Source organism: Pelophylax lessonae (assembly GCF_965119305.1).
Source record: "Pelophylax lessonae genome assembly, chromosome: 10".
NCBI lineage: Eukaryota > Metazoa > Chordata > Amphibia > Anura > Ranidae > Pelophylax > Pelophylax lessonae.
Window position 1 is genome coordinate 38,372,223 of NC_138777.1, and position 13,676 is coordinate 38,385,898.

A 13,676-nucleotide genomic window follows, 5' to 3' on the forward strand; every position below is an offset into this window, starting at 1 on the left:
AGGTCTGCGTACCAGGACCGGCGAGGCCAGTCCGGTGCCACAAGAATCACCGTGCTGCGTTCCGAGTGTAACCTGCGAAGGAACCGGGACAGCAACTGAATCGGTGGAAACGCGTACATCAGCCTGTACTGATGCCACGGGGCCACTAACGCGTCCGACGCGTCTGCCCGAGGGTCGCGCGTCCTTGCCACGAACCTCTTCACCTTGTAGTTGAGGCGAGACGCGAACAGGTCCACATCTGGAAGACCCCACTTCGCGCACAACATCTGGAAGACAGCCGGATGGAGAGACCATTCCCCCTGATCCAGGGTCTGGCGACTCAGATAGTCCGCCTGCCAGTTCTCCACTCCCGGAATGTGAACCGCCGTTATCGCCGGGACATGAGTCTCGGCCCAAGACAGAATGTCGGCCACTTCTCGAGCCGCTCGGGCACTCCTGGTGCCCCCTTGGTGGTTGATGTAGGCCACCGCCGTGGCATTGTCCGTCTGCACCCGAACCGGGCAGCCCTGCAGCCGGTCCGTCCAACGATGAAGACAGAGCCTTATCGCACGCAATTCCAGAATGTTGATCGGGAGGGAAGACTCCCCCTCCGACCAGGTCCCCTGGGCGGACAGAACGCCCAGAACACCACCCCAGCCCGACAGGCTGGCATCCGTGGTGATTATCGTCCACGAGATCGGACGAAACGACTTGCCCCCGGACACCAACGGGGACTGGAGCCACCACAGAAGGTTTTCCCTGGTGCGATGACTCAACGAGATCTGAAGATCCAGAGATTGAGGTCGCCCGTCCCACTTGGACAAGATCTCCGCCTGGAGACCCCGCGTGTGAAACTGCGCAAAATGAATCGCCTCGAAAGCCGAGACCATCAATCCCAGACATCTCATACACGTCCGCAGAGACGAGTTCGGAACGTCCCTGAGGGACCTGACTTCCTCCTGAAGAGTCCTGAGTTTGTCTTCCGGCAGGAAGACCTTCGCCTGCACCGAGTCCAGTATCATTCCCAGATAGGGAAGACGAACCGACGGACTCAGTGTCGACTTTGGAACATTTATCGTCCAACCGAACTCCTGCAGAGTTTGCATCGTGACAGACAGGTCCTTCTCCAGACCCTGACTGGTCGCAGACCGAATCAGAATGTCGTCCAGATACCCCAGGACAGAAATGCCCTGGGCTCTCAATGCCAGAACCGGTGCAAGCACCTTGGTGAAGACCCGCGGAGCCGAGGCGAGCCCAAAGGGCAACGCCACGAACTGGTAGTGATCCTCCGCAATGGCAAATCGAAGGTATCTCTGATGACCCTCGAATATGGGGATGTGAAGATACGCATCCTTCAAATCGATGGAGGCCATGAATTCCCCCGGAACCAGGGCAGCCACCACCGAGCGCAGGGATTCCATGCGGAACTTGCGAACCCGCACAGAGCGGTTCAGAGCTTTCAAGTCCAGAATTGGACGAACCTTGCCCTCCTTTCTGGGCACGGTGAACAGATTGGAATAAAACCCCCGAAATCTGTCCCGATGAGGCACCGGAACCACCACTCCCTGAGCCCTCAGGTCCCGCACCGCCAGGTGCAGGTCCCGCAGGCGCTCTGGAGACAGTTGTAGATTTGAGGGAAAAAATCTGCTCTCTGGCCGAGAGAGAAACTCGATCTTGTAACCAGATCGAACGATTTCCAGAACCCATCTGTCCCGCACACGGGCCAACCAGGGCTGAAGAAAACCGAGCAAGCGTCCCCCCACCCCAAAACTGGGTGAGGGCGCCCCTTCAGGCCGAACTGTTATGGGCCGCAGGTCCGGATTGGCCGGACTTCTGTTTCCCAGACCAGGGTTTCTTCTGAGAGCCCTGGCCCTTGAACGGTTTGCCCTTGTAGTGCGGCCGAAAGGCACGAAAGGACCCCTGAGGGGGCCGAAAATTCGCATGCTTCTTCCCAGAAGCCCCCTTAGCCTTGGGGAAATGGGGCAAGAGAGTGCTCTTACCCCCGGTGATCCCCTTAATCAACACATCCAGAGACTCCCCAAAAAGGCGAGACCCATCATAAGGCAGATTGGCTAAGGTTTTACGTGAAGATTGGTCCACCGACCAACATTTCAACCAAACCAGGCGGCGAGACAACACCGCCACGCTGTGCACACGTGCAGCCAACGGAATCAGGTCCAGGTCCGCATCACACAGATACATGACACCCTGGTGGATCTGATCCACCATGTCCAGGGTCGCCGCCGAGGCCGAATCGGCCACTAGGACGCGCCTAAGCATCTGCGTCCAACTTGCGATCGCCTGGGCCGCCATGAGAGAAGCAAATAGAGCTTTAAGCATAGAACCCGTAACAGAATAAGTATGACGGGCAAGAGACTCCAGTCTCCTATCCGTGGCATCACGGAAAACAGGGGATCCCTCTGCAGGAATCGCAGTGGCTTTGTTCAAAACCGCAATTGCATGATCCACTGGTGGAGGCACACACCACCGTTCATCAGTGGCAGGGGAGAAAGGATAACGCAGCTTGAATTTACTTGGTACCGCAAAAGGTTTGCGCAGATCGCGCCATTGATCCTTTACCGCGCGCTGAAAATCAGCATTGCAGGGAAAAACCTGCGGCGTCCTGCGTTTTCTCTGCGTCCCATAAGCCGCCAAGGCAGCGGGGGGACACCCTTCGTCCTGCAAACGTAGCGTCTGCTTAATGGAAGCAATCAACTCATCCATGATTGCAAGCTCTTCAGGCGAGCCAGGGGGAGAATTATCAACCCCCTCAACCTCAGCCTCTACCTCAGACCCCACTAGATCAAGAGAGGAGCGGGACCCCGATAGGGAGGTCCCTGCCAGAACAGCCCCATCACCTTCACCCTCGGAATCGGAGGACAGAGTAACTCTGGGCCGTTTAGTAGATTGAGCAGCCACCAGCATTTGCACCTGGGCAGCAAGGCCAGCCACAATAGTGGCTAAATCCCCCCCTGGGGGGGAAACAGCGGTCCCCTGGCTTTCCACCAATACTGTGGGAAACTTGCCCTCCTGAGAATCCATTGCCCCTGTACGCCAGACAACCAAGGGTTAACTGTCCCCTTTCAGCAAGCGCGGTAAGCGCAGCCCACCGCACACACTCAGGCACAATGAGACCCCCACAGGGAATATACAGACTGAATATAGGCAATGGACAACAGGAATAGAAGGATAAAACCTGAGGAGACCCCGCTGCTGCTGCTGCCTCGACCGGTGTTCCAGGAAAAAGGAAGTGATGCAGCCAGGGCGCTCTATGTAAGCCTATGGAGGCTACAAGAAAATGGCCGCCGTGCATGTAAACCATGCGGCCGGAGCGGGCGCCGGTAAAATGGCGTCGTTTGGCGCCGAAACCGCCGCTCCACAGTGCATAAAAACACACACAATTTCATCCCATTATATGGATACATGTTAGATCGCCGCAGCGATCGCTGTATATGCCCCAACATGCCATTAAAAACATGCCCCACAGCACACAGCTTCCCACACTGCCCAGCCTGACACACAGTGTCATACAGCTCCCCCCCCCCCTTGCAGCCCACAGCATGCAGCCGAGAGATAGGGAGACAAGCAGTGTGATTTAAAGGCAGGTTACACAGTCCCAGACTGAGACCCCCCCCAGACAGACAGGTCCCCACATAGACACACTTACCTCATATGGCGTGGGGAACCCGCACAGGCGAACAAGCCGCTGCACATGAGGCAGGGAGAGTCGCAATTCAAGACGCACACAATGGCGGTTAAGAAACCGCACAGCGTCCGGTGAGGTAGCCACCTCACCAAACATCCCTGCACCGAACAGGGATGGGTCGTTCACCGTGCCAGGAGCGTTACCTGGCTGAACGCTCGATGGCAGACTGGGAAGCCACTGACCCACGACCTGCGATCAGGGGGATCAGCCCGAGACCCAGTCCGCATGATCCTCTTCGTCCGAAGAACTAATGCTGACAAAAACAACAGCTAAGTAAAGGTAGAGAAAAAACTCAAATAAAATATTAAAAAGAAGAAAGTCTGGGACAAAAAGTCCCAGCACAGAGAGAGCCAGCCACTCCTGACAAGCTAGACATTAAAACTGAGATATGGTTGCAGGAAGTAGGAGGGTATTGACTGAGGGGACCACCCCTTGAGGGTGGGATATGTTAAAGCTTTATTGTTAACATATTCTGTTGCCTAGCTACTCCTTCGGAGCAAAGTCTAATACCCCATATGTGACGAATATGAAGAGGCGGCGACTGTCGGAGGACGTAAGAGAAATATTGTTTTTTCAAAATTTACGCTCTTTTTTTGTTTATAGCGCAAAAAGTAAAAATCGCACAGGTGATCAAATACCACCAAAAGAAAGCTCTGTTTGTGGGAAAAAAAGGACGTAAATTTTGTTTGGGTATGGCGTCGCACAACCGCGCAATTGTCAGTTAAAGTCGCACAGCGCCGAATCGCAAAAAGTGGCCCAGACGTAAGACAGCAAAATCCTCTAGTGGTAAAGTGGTTAAAGCAATCTAGTGAGCTGGCCAGAACCACCTCTGGAGGGAGTCTATTCCACATTAGCACAGCTCTTACGGTGAAGAAACCTTTCCGCACTTGGAGATGAAATCTGTTTTCCTCTAGACGTAAAGAGTGCCCCTTGTCCTCTGTGTTGACCCTAAAGTGAACAACTCAACACCAAGTTCACTATATGGACCCCTTAATGTATTTATAAATGTTGATCATATCCCCCCTTAATCTCCTCTTCTCAAGAGAGAATAAATTCTGTTACTCTAATCTTTTATCATAGCTGAGCTCCTCCATGCCTTTTATCAGTTTGGTTGTCCTTCTCTGCACTGTCTCCAGTTCCTTGATATCCTTTTTAAGAACTGGTGCCAAAAACTGAACTGCATATTCCATACGAGGTCTTACTAATGAGCATCAGCACTACAGGGATCCTTTGGCACACCAGACGTTTTAATGCAGCGGCTGATATAAACGTACTCTAAACCTATCTAAGAAAAAAAGCGGGCCAGCAGTATCGTGTTGCAGGCACCAGATTAAACTTATTTCTATTCCTGTACTGGAAATCCAACTGCATAAATTTGATTGTTAGGCCTGTTTCACACAGGCTGTTCAACAGCGTACACCAGTGTGAGGGCCACGTTTACACGCATGCACACGCGCACACACACACGAGGTTTCTTGCATCCCCGTGCAGGCAGTACCGTGTAAATTGGGATACAGCTGCTGCTTGCAATTTGACATTTGTGCGGATTTACCGCCATGAACACACACGGTCTGTTTTGGGCTGTGCATCTGCACCCCTAAAGATATCAAACTGGGAGCAGCAGCTGTACCCGTTGCAACTGCTGCAAAATTTATCAAAGCTGTTGGGGCTTCAGAGAGTAAAATAAAAAAAAGAAAAAAAAAAAAAATCAATCATCCTCATATACCCAAGTGCAGATAGTAAAGAGCATTAAAATTCTGATTGGTTGCTATGGGCAAGAGCATTTTTAGGGATTTATTCACCTTTGAGGTTCACAGCACAAACTGCTACAATTTGCTGTAATCCAGAGCAAGGGCTGAATGTGACATGTAGACTGAGGTTACTGCACACTTTGCTGCTCCAATTCCAATCATGTACAGTTCTGAGATTGTAACAGCCAGAGGTAGAGCATAGGATCCCCAAGGATGAGTTTAATGAGCTCCATATTACAAACAGATGTCCCAATCGACATCAATGGAACTGTCCACACAGGGATGCACCAAGACCTGTGCATCCCCGTGTGGGTAAATATGTCCCTCACATGGGCAAATGCTGTACCCTATGTAAATTAAATCTTACAGGACACGTTCAAGTTCTTTTGATCTGTGCTGCACTCTTATCAGTTTCCACTGTTCCCAGATCTGTGGACTACAGAACACCTTCCCCTCCGCTGTAAACACAGCCTAAGGCTATAGCTAGCTGTGTATTGGAGTGCTAAAGGCACATGCCAAAAGTCAAATGTGCAAAAGTGTTCCTAACTGGAAAACACTTTAAACACCATTCCTTCTTTCTTGCACAATTCTTGCCCTGGATTTCTTTTTAAAGCAACACACTCCCCTAAAACCATTTTCTACTATTAGGAATAGATCTATTGTTGCAGGGAAAAAAACATAATAAACTAGTTCAGATAAGGGAGATTTCTCTGTCTGCAAGGGAGAAGAGGTCCTTGCACTTTGGCACACTTGCAAAAAAAGGACTCACTGGGTAGGGTTATAGGGGAGACACCCAGGGGGTGTTTCCTCAAAAAACGTATCCAATCACCTGAAGGTACCAACTTAAAGGGCCAACATTATGAATATTCACCATGTGTCCTGTACTAGAAGATCAAAACAAAATGGCAGCATTACCCCCCTGGCAGTGCTGCTAACTGTAAACCAGACTTTTCATGGCCTTTCCTGAAAGAAAGCCTGGCCAAGGGCATTGTTTGCCAAGTAGGCCATGGTCATGTCTATTAATAAAAAACAAAATCAAATATCAGTCACGAAACAGCAACACAAGAGCAATTTCTCATTAAAGATTAGATTCCAGATGGTTGGAAAAAAAAAAACAACTTTATTGAAGCTTCATTTACAAAATCATAGATCATTAATGAAGTGCTGTATGCAAAACCAGATAAAAGAAAAACAAATAGACAAAAATAAGACTTAAAAAACCCAACCCTGTCTGTTACTCCCCCCACCCCAAACCCAAGGGACTGAGAATAATTTTTCAGCTTTACAGATACAATAAGCACCACAAGCCCCTGAATAGTTGGTCCAAAAGCCCTGTTTAAATGTCAGAGAGAGTAACAGTTTGAAAGGTTTACCAATAAAAGAATCGGGGTATGTAGCTCTCCTTTAGACTGTAACAATACAACAATTCGCCCTTGGTTTCACAGCTTCGAAAAGTAATTATTCCCCCAATAACATTTCAGAGCACGCTGCTTGCAAGAAATGGGTTATCCTCACAAAAGCCACTTGGCAAAAAGGGGTTTTATTTGGTCGATAGTTTGAAGCTGTAAAACCTCCTATCTTCAAAAGAGCCAACCATTTTCACCGGGTGTCTCTATTCTTATTGCAGACAATAACAGAAAGCAGGCAAGAATTAGAAAAGTTTGGATCCCTTTAGGAGTCATGTACATCTGTGAGGCTGTCACATGAGGGTTTAATCCTAAAAATGCTGCTTGTATAATGAGACCAGTGAAATCCCCATCCATTTTTTGGTTGGGGTGAAGCAGCACTGGTCTGCTCAGCAGTGTATTTTTTCTGCAATTTTAATTAAAAAAAACCCCCACAAAACATGATTCTGGTGTGATGTTGCCACAACGCAGACTGGGATCTCTCCAAAAGTTAACAAAACTGTTGGGGCTTGCTCATCCTCATATACCCAAGTGCAGATAGTAAAGAGCATTAAAATTCTGATTGGTTACTATGGGCAAGAGCATTTTTAGGGATTTAAACCGCTACAATGTGCTGTAATCCAGAGCTAGGGCTGAATGTTACATGTAGACTGAGGTTACTGCACACTTTGCTGTTACAATTCCAACCATGTACAGTTCTGAGATTGTAACAGCCAGAGGTAGAGCATAGCATCCCCAAGGATGAGTTTAATGAGCTCCATATTACAAACAGAAAAAAAAAGCAATGGCCTCTTTGTAGGTGAATGTAAAAACAAATACTTGACCCCTTACCAACAACCATACGATACATCTGTATAAAGCAACAGGCTCAGAGTTTTAATGCATGGTTCTATAGTTTGCCATTTTCGTAATACTGGGAGGAAACGGACTGAACCATATAAAAATAAAAGAGCAGCATAGAATAAGCCACAGTCAGGACTGCACCTATATAGGGAGGTTCACAGTGGACATTACAGGTTGATGCTAACGGCCTCTCGTTGGTGCAAAGTGTCTGGATACAGCATTTAACTGTGGCACCCACAAAACCTACTTCCTCTTCAAAAAGAAGTTGATCACTTTAGAAGCAAAGAAAAGAAAAAGTTAAAAACAGACCACTCCACCGGTAGAGCTCTTGTAGCCAAGCTCAGGAAAGCAATGGCATTAATGGGCTGGCCACAGGCCACATTAGGGAATGATCACGTGGCATCCCGCCACTCACATTCTTATTTCTTAAAAGTAGATGAAAGATCGGAGACTGCAATGAAGTACTGCATAAAGTTCATTATTGACCAGGCATAGATGGCTGTATAGTACACATGGGACAGGATCATTAATAAATTAGGAATGGTGGGGCACACAATGCAAGATGTGCTTTTCTCCCTAGATTCATTGGGTCTTTTACTCTTTAAAAGGCCCATTTATGGCCAGAACGTCAATTCTTAAATTTTGGATAGTGTAGGGAAAGGTTAGAATGTCTGTGTCCTTATTTCTTGCCACTTCCTGCTCAATGGGTGTCAGACAGATGAGGAAGTGGGGTGCAACCTAGGGTGTCAGATGCTGTTGACATTGAAGGGAATCTAAGTTCTAAAGTGTACCATAATTCCACCTATACAATGTTCACAGTACCATTCAACTCCCATCTCCTACTTCATAATTTAGCAGAAAGAATGTTATTGATCCCAAAGCATGGGAGGATAGATGTACTGGATTATAATCAAGCACATGTATTTACTGATAAAAATTTTAGATGCAAACGGTGCCTGCTGTTAGATCAGTACACTGACTGCCACCTGTAAAACCACCCAACAGCAAAAGACTGCCTTGCTTATTAGCAGCTCCAGTCAAACATCTCAAGAAAAGGCACGCCTGGCAATAAAGGGGTTAACAGCCTTTAAAATGCATTTTGCCAGCTTGCAGCAGTCAGCTGCGTGTTAAAAGCCTGATAAAAATTTACTAGAAAAACAAAAAAATTATAATCTGCAAAACACTGCTCCCTCGCTGAAAAGAAAAAGAAAAAAAAAAAAAAAGTATCATGATTTGTAGTGTAAGAATCCAGCTTGGGTAATTATGGCAAAATTCTTTGTAGAGAGAGGAGTGCGCAAAACAGCGCCTTGCTGCAGCGCCACCAAGCAGAGAGCTGTGACGCACGATCCTCTCATAGGGACGACAGATGACGGATGTCTTACTGCCGGAGTTCCACATAATTAGCTGGGAAGAGCCCATATCGTTCCTTGCACATCCCTCTCCACCATCCCTCATCAATCATCTCAATATTCGTGATTATATCATCTGGGTCAAAGGAGATCTCATCATCCCCAGCTGCGAAAGAAAAAAAATAAAAAAAAAGGTTTCATCACTGTATAACAAATATATTATCTTAAACAGGTCAGTAAAGTGATTTTAATGTAATCTGCCAGACCCTTAACCTGTAGGGTTAAAGCGAAATTCCAGGTATGCCTTTTTTATTTTTGGAATAGTTACATTAGTCCAGCTTGGACCAAGTTTGTATATACCATACCTGAGAGATCCAGTAAAAGCTGGAAATGATTGTAGTGGGCACCATTACCACAATGATCACTGCTAGCTTCCAGGTTACATGATGAGCAACTGCCCTTCTGATTAGTGAACACAAGAGGTCGCTTGCTCTGCTTGGATGCCATTCAGAAAACACTTCGCATTTTTCGCAATGAATGCAAATTGTTCTCTGATTGGACAAGGTGGAGCGGTGATGTCAGAGAATACTGCTTGGCACTTAACCTGAAAGCTAGCAGCAATCACTGTATCAATGGTGCCTACTGCAGTCATTTCCAGCTTTGACAGGGATTTGCCAGGTAGGCCACATGCATACTTACATTAGTCCAAGTAGGATCAACTAAGCAAAAATATCCATACCTGGAACTCGGGTGGTAAACACTCACATACATACTGCTGGCAGTGCACCCATTATGTAACTAAATTTCAAAACTAAAAAACAATGTTTATTAAGGCTATGGATAGGAAGATAGTACTCTCTCACAGAAGAAGCACTGACAAAAGTAGGTCACCGCTCTCATTCCAAAAACTATGAAAGAAGGAAAACACAACTAGAAGCCGTTGTGCTATAGGGGGAAATTAGCTGCACCTGGTTGCACAAACTGGAACATGTATATAAAATAGGAGTCCTATTAGCTACTAGGTTCAGATCTGGTCACTAGCCTGCGTGCTCAAATGGATTTGAGTGACCACACCTAAACCTAGTTGCTCTCTCCACCTTGTGTCTAATATGCCCCATTTTAGCATGGTGTCAACCGTAGCATTTGCAGTGGAAGAGCAGTGTAGGACTGGCCATAAGAGGGATTACGTTGCTGCAGTTGGCCGCCTTAAACATGTATTTTAATATGTGTGAACTAAAAATCCCAGTTTTTCATTGCATAGTTTGCTGGAAAGGATGTATAGCAGAGCAGAGGGTTCATCCAGAATGTGTAGTGTTAATATGTGGTCACACCCCTTTAGCACCTGATAGTTTAAATACATGTTGAAGCTATAGGGATTTGAGCACAGGTATATATTTTCTTATGTGCAGCCACTGACATACAGAATAGCTCAGCCTGGCTCCATGGTGCTGGGTTGAAGTAGGACAGAAGTAAGTATCTAAAGGGGATATAAACAGGCACTGAAAGGGTTTTTAACCACTTGCCGACCGCCGCACGACTATCTACGTCGGCGGTCAGCCCCTCACAGGCAAACTAACGTAGGGCTACGTTGCTTGCTTGTGAGGGTCTAGGGAGCGAGCGCGCGCCCCCGGGGGCGCGCTCCCGCTCCCGCGTGGTCACGGACCCCCCCGCGCGTGTGACCAGCGGACCCGATGTCCGCCGGTCACTCGGCGATCGGCGGGGGAGAGGGAGAATGTCAGGCAGCTTGTGTAAACAAACTGCCTGTCATTCTCCTCGCTGCAAAGACACTGATAAAACGGATCTGGTATGTAGATCCGTTGATCAGTGTCCTTACAGCTAAAGCCACAGCCAATCACAGTAGAAACCACGCCCTTAGGGACACACACAGCCCCTCCCTTCCAAATAAAGTTAACCCCTTCACTACCAGTGTATTTTTACAGTAACAGTGCATATGTATAGCACTGATTACTGTAGAAATGTCACTGGTAACCCCAAAAGTGTCAAAAATGTCAGTCAAGGGTCCGATCTGTCCGCCGCAATGTCGCAGTACCGCAAAAAAAATCGCAGATCGCCGCCATTACGCGTTAAAAAAAAAAACAACAAAAATGACAAAAATCTTTCCCTTTGTTAGTAAACGCGATAACTTTTGCGCAAACCAATCAAAATACCCTTTTTGCGATTTTTTTTACCAAACATAGGTAGCATAAAACAAATTGGCCGAAAATTTTTAAAAATTTTGATTTTTACATTTTTTTTGGGGGGAATTTCATATAAAAAATGTGAAAAATATTGTTATTTTTGCAAAATTGACGCTCTTTTTTTGTTTATAGCGCGTGATCAAAAAATCGCACAGGTGATCAAATACCACCAAAAGAAAGCTCTGTTTGTGGGAAAAAAAGGACGTCAAATTCGTTTAGGTACAGCGTCGCACGACCGCGCAATTGTGCGTTAAATTCACGCAGTGCCGAATCGCAAAATACCCCCTGGTCGGAATGGGGGTAAAATCTTCCGGGGCTTAAGTGGTTAACCCAATAGAATGCAGAGTTTTAACCACTACACGCCATTCCTATAGCAAAATGAAGGCCAGGTGGGGGTTTCATCGTTCTGAGTGGACATTCAATGACGTCCTTCAAAACAAGCTGCTCGTTAGGGCCCCCTCGGAGGGCATGCAGCGTGGCGATCGGTGGTGCGGTGGGTCCCTCAGGCACACCGCACCTTCAATTACTATAAAGACCCTATTAACCTAGGATCTTTACAATGCAATTGTGTTCAATCACAGTTGATCACAGTAAATCCTCTCCTCAGGCTGACAGCACGCATAAAGAGAGGAGAGCCGATAAGCGGCTTTCCTCAGTGGGAAAATCTGCACTGATAATTAGTGCAAAGATTATCAGTGCAGCCCCATCAGTGATGCCCATCAGTGATGCCCATCAGCACCGCCTATCAGTGCCCATAAATGTTGCCCATCAGTGCTGCATATTAGTGCCTCTTCATCATCGTAGCATCATCAGTGCAGCCTATCAGTGTCCATCAGTGAAGGAGAAAAATTACTAAGTTTTTACAAAATTTCGTAAATACATTTTTTTTTTTTGGTCTTTTTGTTTAGTAAAAAATAGAAAACCCAGCGGTGATTAAATACAACCAAAAGAAAGCTGTGTCTCCAAAAAAATTACAAAGATAACAAAAATTTAGTTTTGGGTACAGCATTGCATGACCACACAATGGTCAAAGTGCGACAGTGCTGAAAGCTGAAAACTGGCCTGGGAAAAAAGGGGGTAAAAGTGCCCAGCATTGAGGTTGTTAACCCAATGCATAAAATCCAGAGATTTCTCTCTTCTGGCTGTCAGATTTGAAATTGGTGTGGTTGTGCGTGGCTCTGCCCACATAGTCACATTATTCATTGTATGAATGTAAAAACTGAGTCCTATCTGACACCACAGCAGCGGGGCCTTGTGGTTCTCAATGGAGCACAAGTGAGGTGATGTCACTGCAGTTATAGTCAATTGACACTTCCTGTTGCCCTGTAACAGAAACTTCCTACCTCCATGCAATGCCAGAGCATTGCACCTACGATCCACTGATCGTGGTTGCAATGCTTTTCAGGTTAATATGCAAATAAATAAATGCAAAAGACAGATTTAGCTGTTCAAACTCCTCTGTAAATCTGTGCGAAGGGCAACATCTGTGTGCATCTGCATGCAGGCAATCCCATTCATGCCTTTTGGAATGCAGCAGCTATACAGACACAAATTGCGGATCCTAATATTTACAGCCCTGCAGGTGCATGTGTATCTGGGGACGCACATCTGCGTGGCTGTCAAAATGAGACCAACAGCTGTGTGTGCAGCTGCTGTGATCCAATGTACATGATTGAGACTGCCAGCATAGAACACCTGTGAATCCTGTGTGGGCAAAGACGGCCATTCACATGGGTGTACGCAAAGATACGCCTGTGTGAACAAGGCCTTACTGACACAAAGATATTTGTAGAAAACACTTGTACATCTAGAGCAGGGGTAGGGAACCTATGGCTCGCGAGCCAGACCTGGCTCTTTTGGTGGCTGCATCTGGCTCGCAGACAAATAGGGTCTCCTGCTATGAGTATATCATTATTAGCCCCGAGTGAAGTCCATGCCTGCGCGCTGTGACCACACTGGTTGCTAGTATGCCGCTTGGCGCCTAGCAATTAGTGATGTCATGTGATGTCAGCGTCACGTGACAGCGGGAGAGCGAGGGCAAAGGTCAAATTCCTCCTCCGCTCCTAAATTTACTCCACCCACAAATGGCCACCTCCCTCTTCTCCAGGCGACAGCTTGGGCTCAGTGTAGAGCCGAGGGAGGTCCTGAAGCAACAGGTTGGTCAGACTCGTCAGTGTAAATTTTTTGCGTTCTGTGCTTGCCTTCTCAAGTAATTGCAAATACTCTTTCAGAAAGAGTATTTGCAATTACTAAGTTGAGACAGGGAAGCACAAAGCAAAAAAATTATAGGCTAGCCTGCAACTTCTTTTTTATCTTTTATTCATAGTTTACAGAGGCTCCCAATACCCTCACTGAAGCCCTGCAGGCCTGCAGCCGTATATACAGTGGAATTTTTTTTAATAACCTTTCCCCAGACATTGACATTTTGGCACATATGGGCTACA

General features: G+C 47.0%; 1 protein-coding gene and 1 long non-coding RNA gene across 3 annotated transcripts in view; one reads left to right on the forward strand and one right to left on the reverse strand.

Moving 5' to 3' along the window:
* Positions 1 to 5,390: 5,390 nt before the first annotated feature.
* LOC309565473 lies at positions 5,391 to 7,933 on the forward strand. The gene is made up of 2 exons (XR_014225816.1): positions 5,391 to 5,627; positions 7,562 to 7,933. It is a non-coding gene; the product is annotated as an uncharacterized lncRNA (long non-coding RNA).
* Positions 7,934 to 8,529: 596 nt separating this feature from the next.
* The window catches only part of CTTN (cortactin), a 103,354-nt gene continuing 98,207 nt past the window's right edge, over positions 8,530 to 13,676 (reverse strand). For both annotated transcript variants that reach the window (XM_082270069.1, XM_082270068.1), the window contains one exon: positions 8,530 to 9,200. In XM_082270069.1, coding sequence (XP_082126195.1) covers positions 9,064 to 9,200 — 137 coding nt within the window. In that variant the 3' untranslated portion in view covers positions 8,530 to 9,063. The remainder of the gene's footprint in view (positions 9,201 to 13,676) is intronic.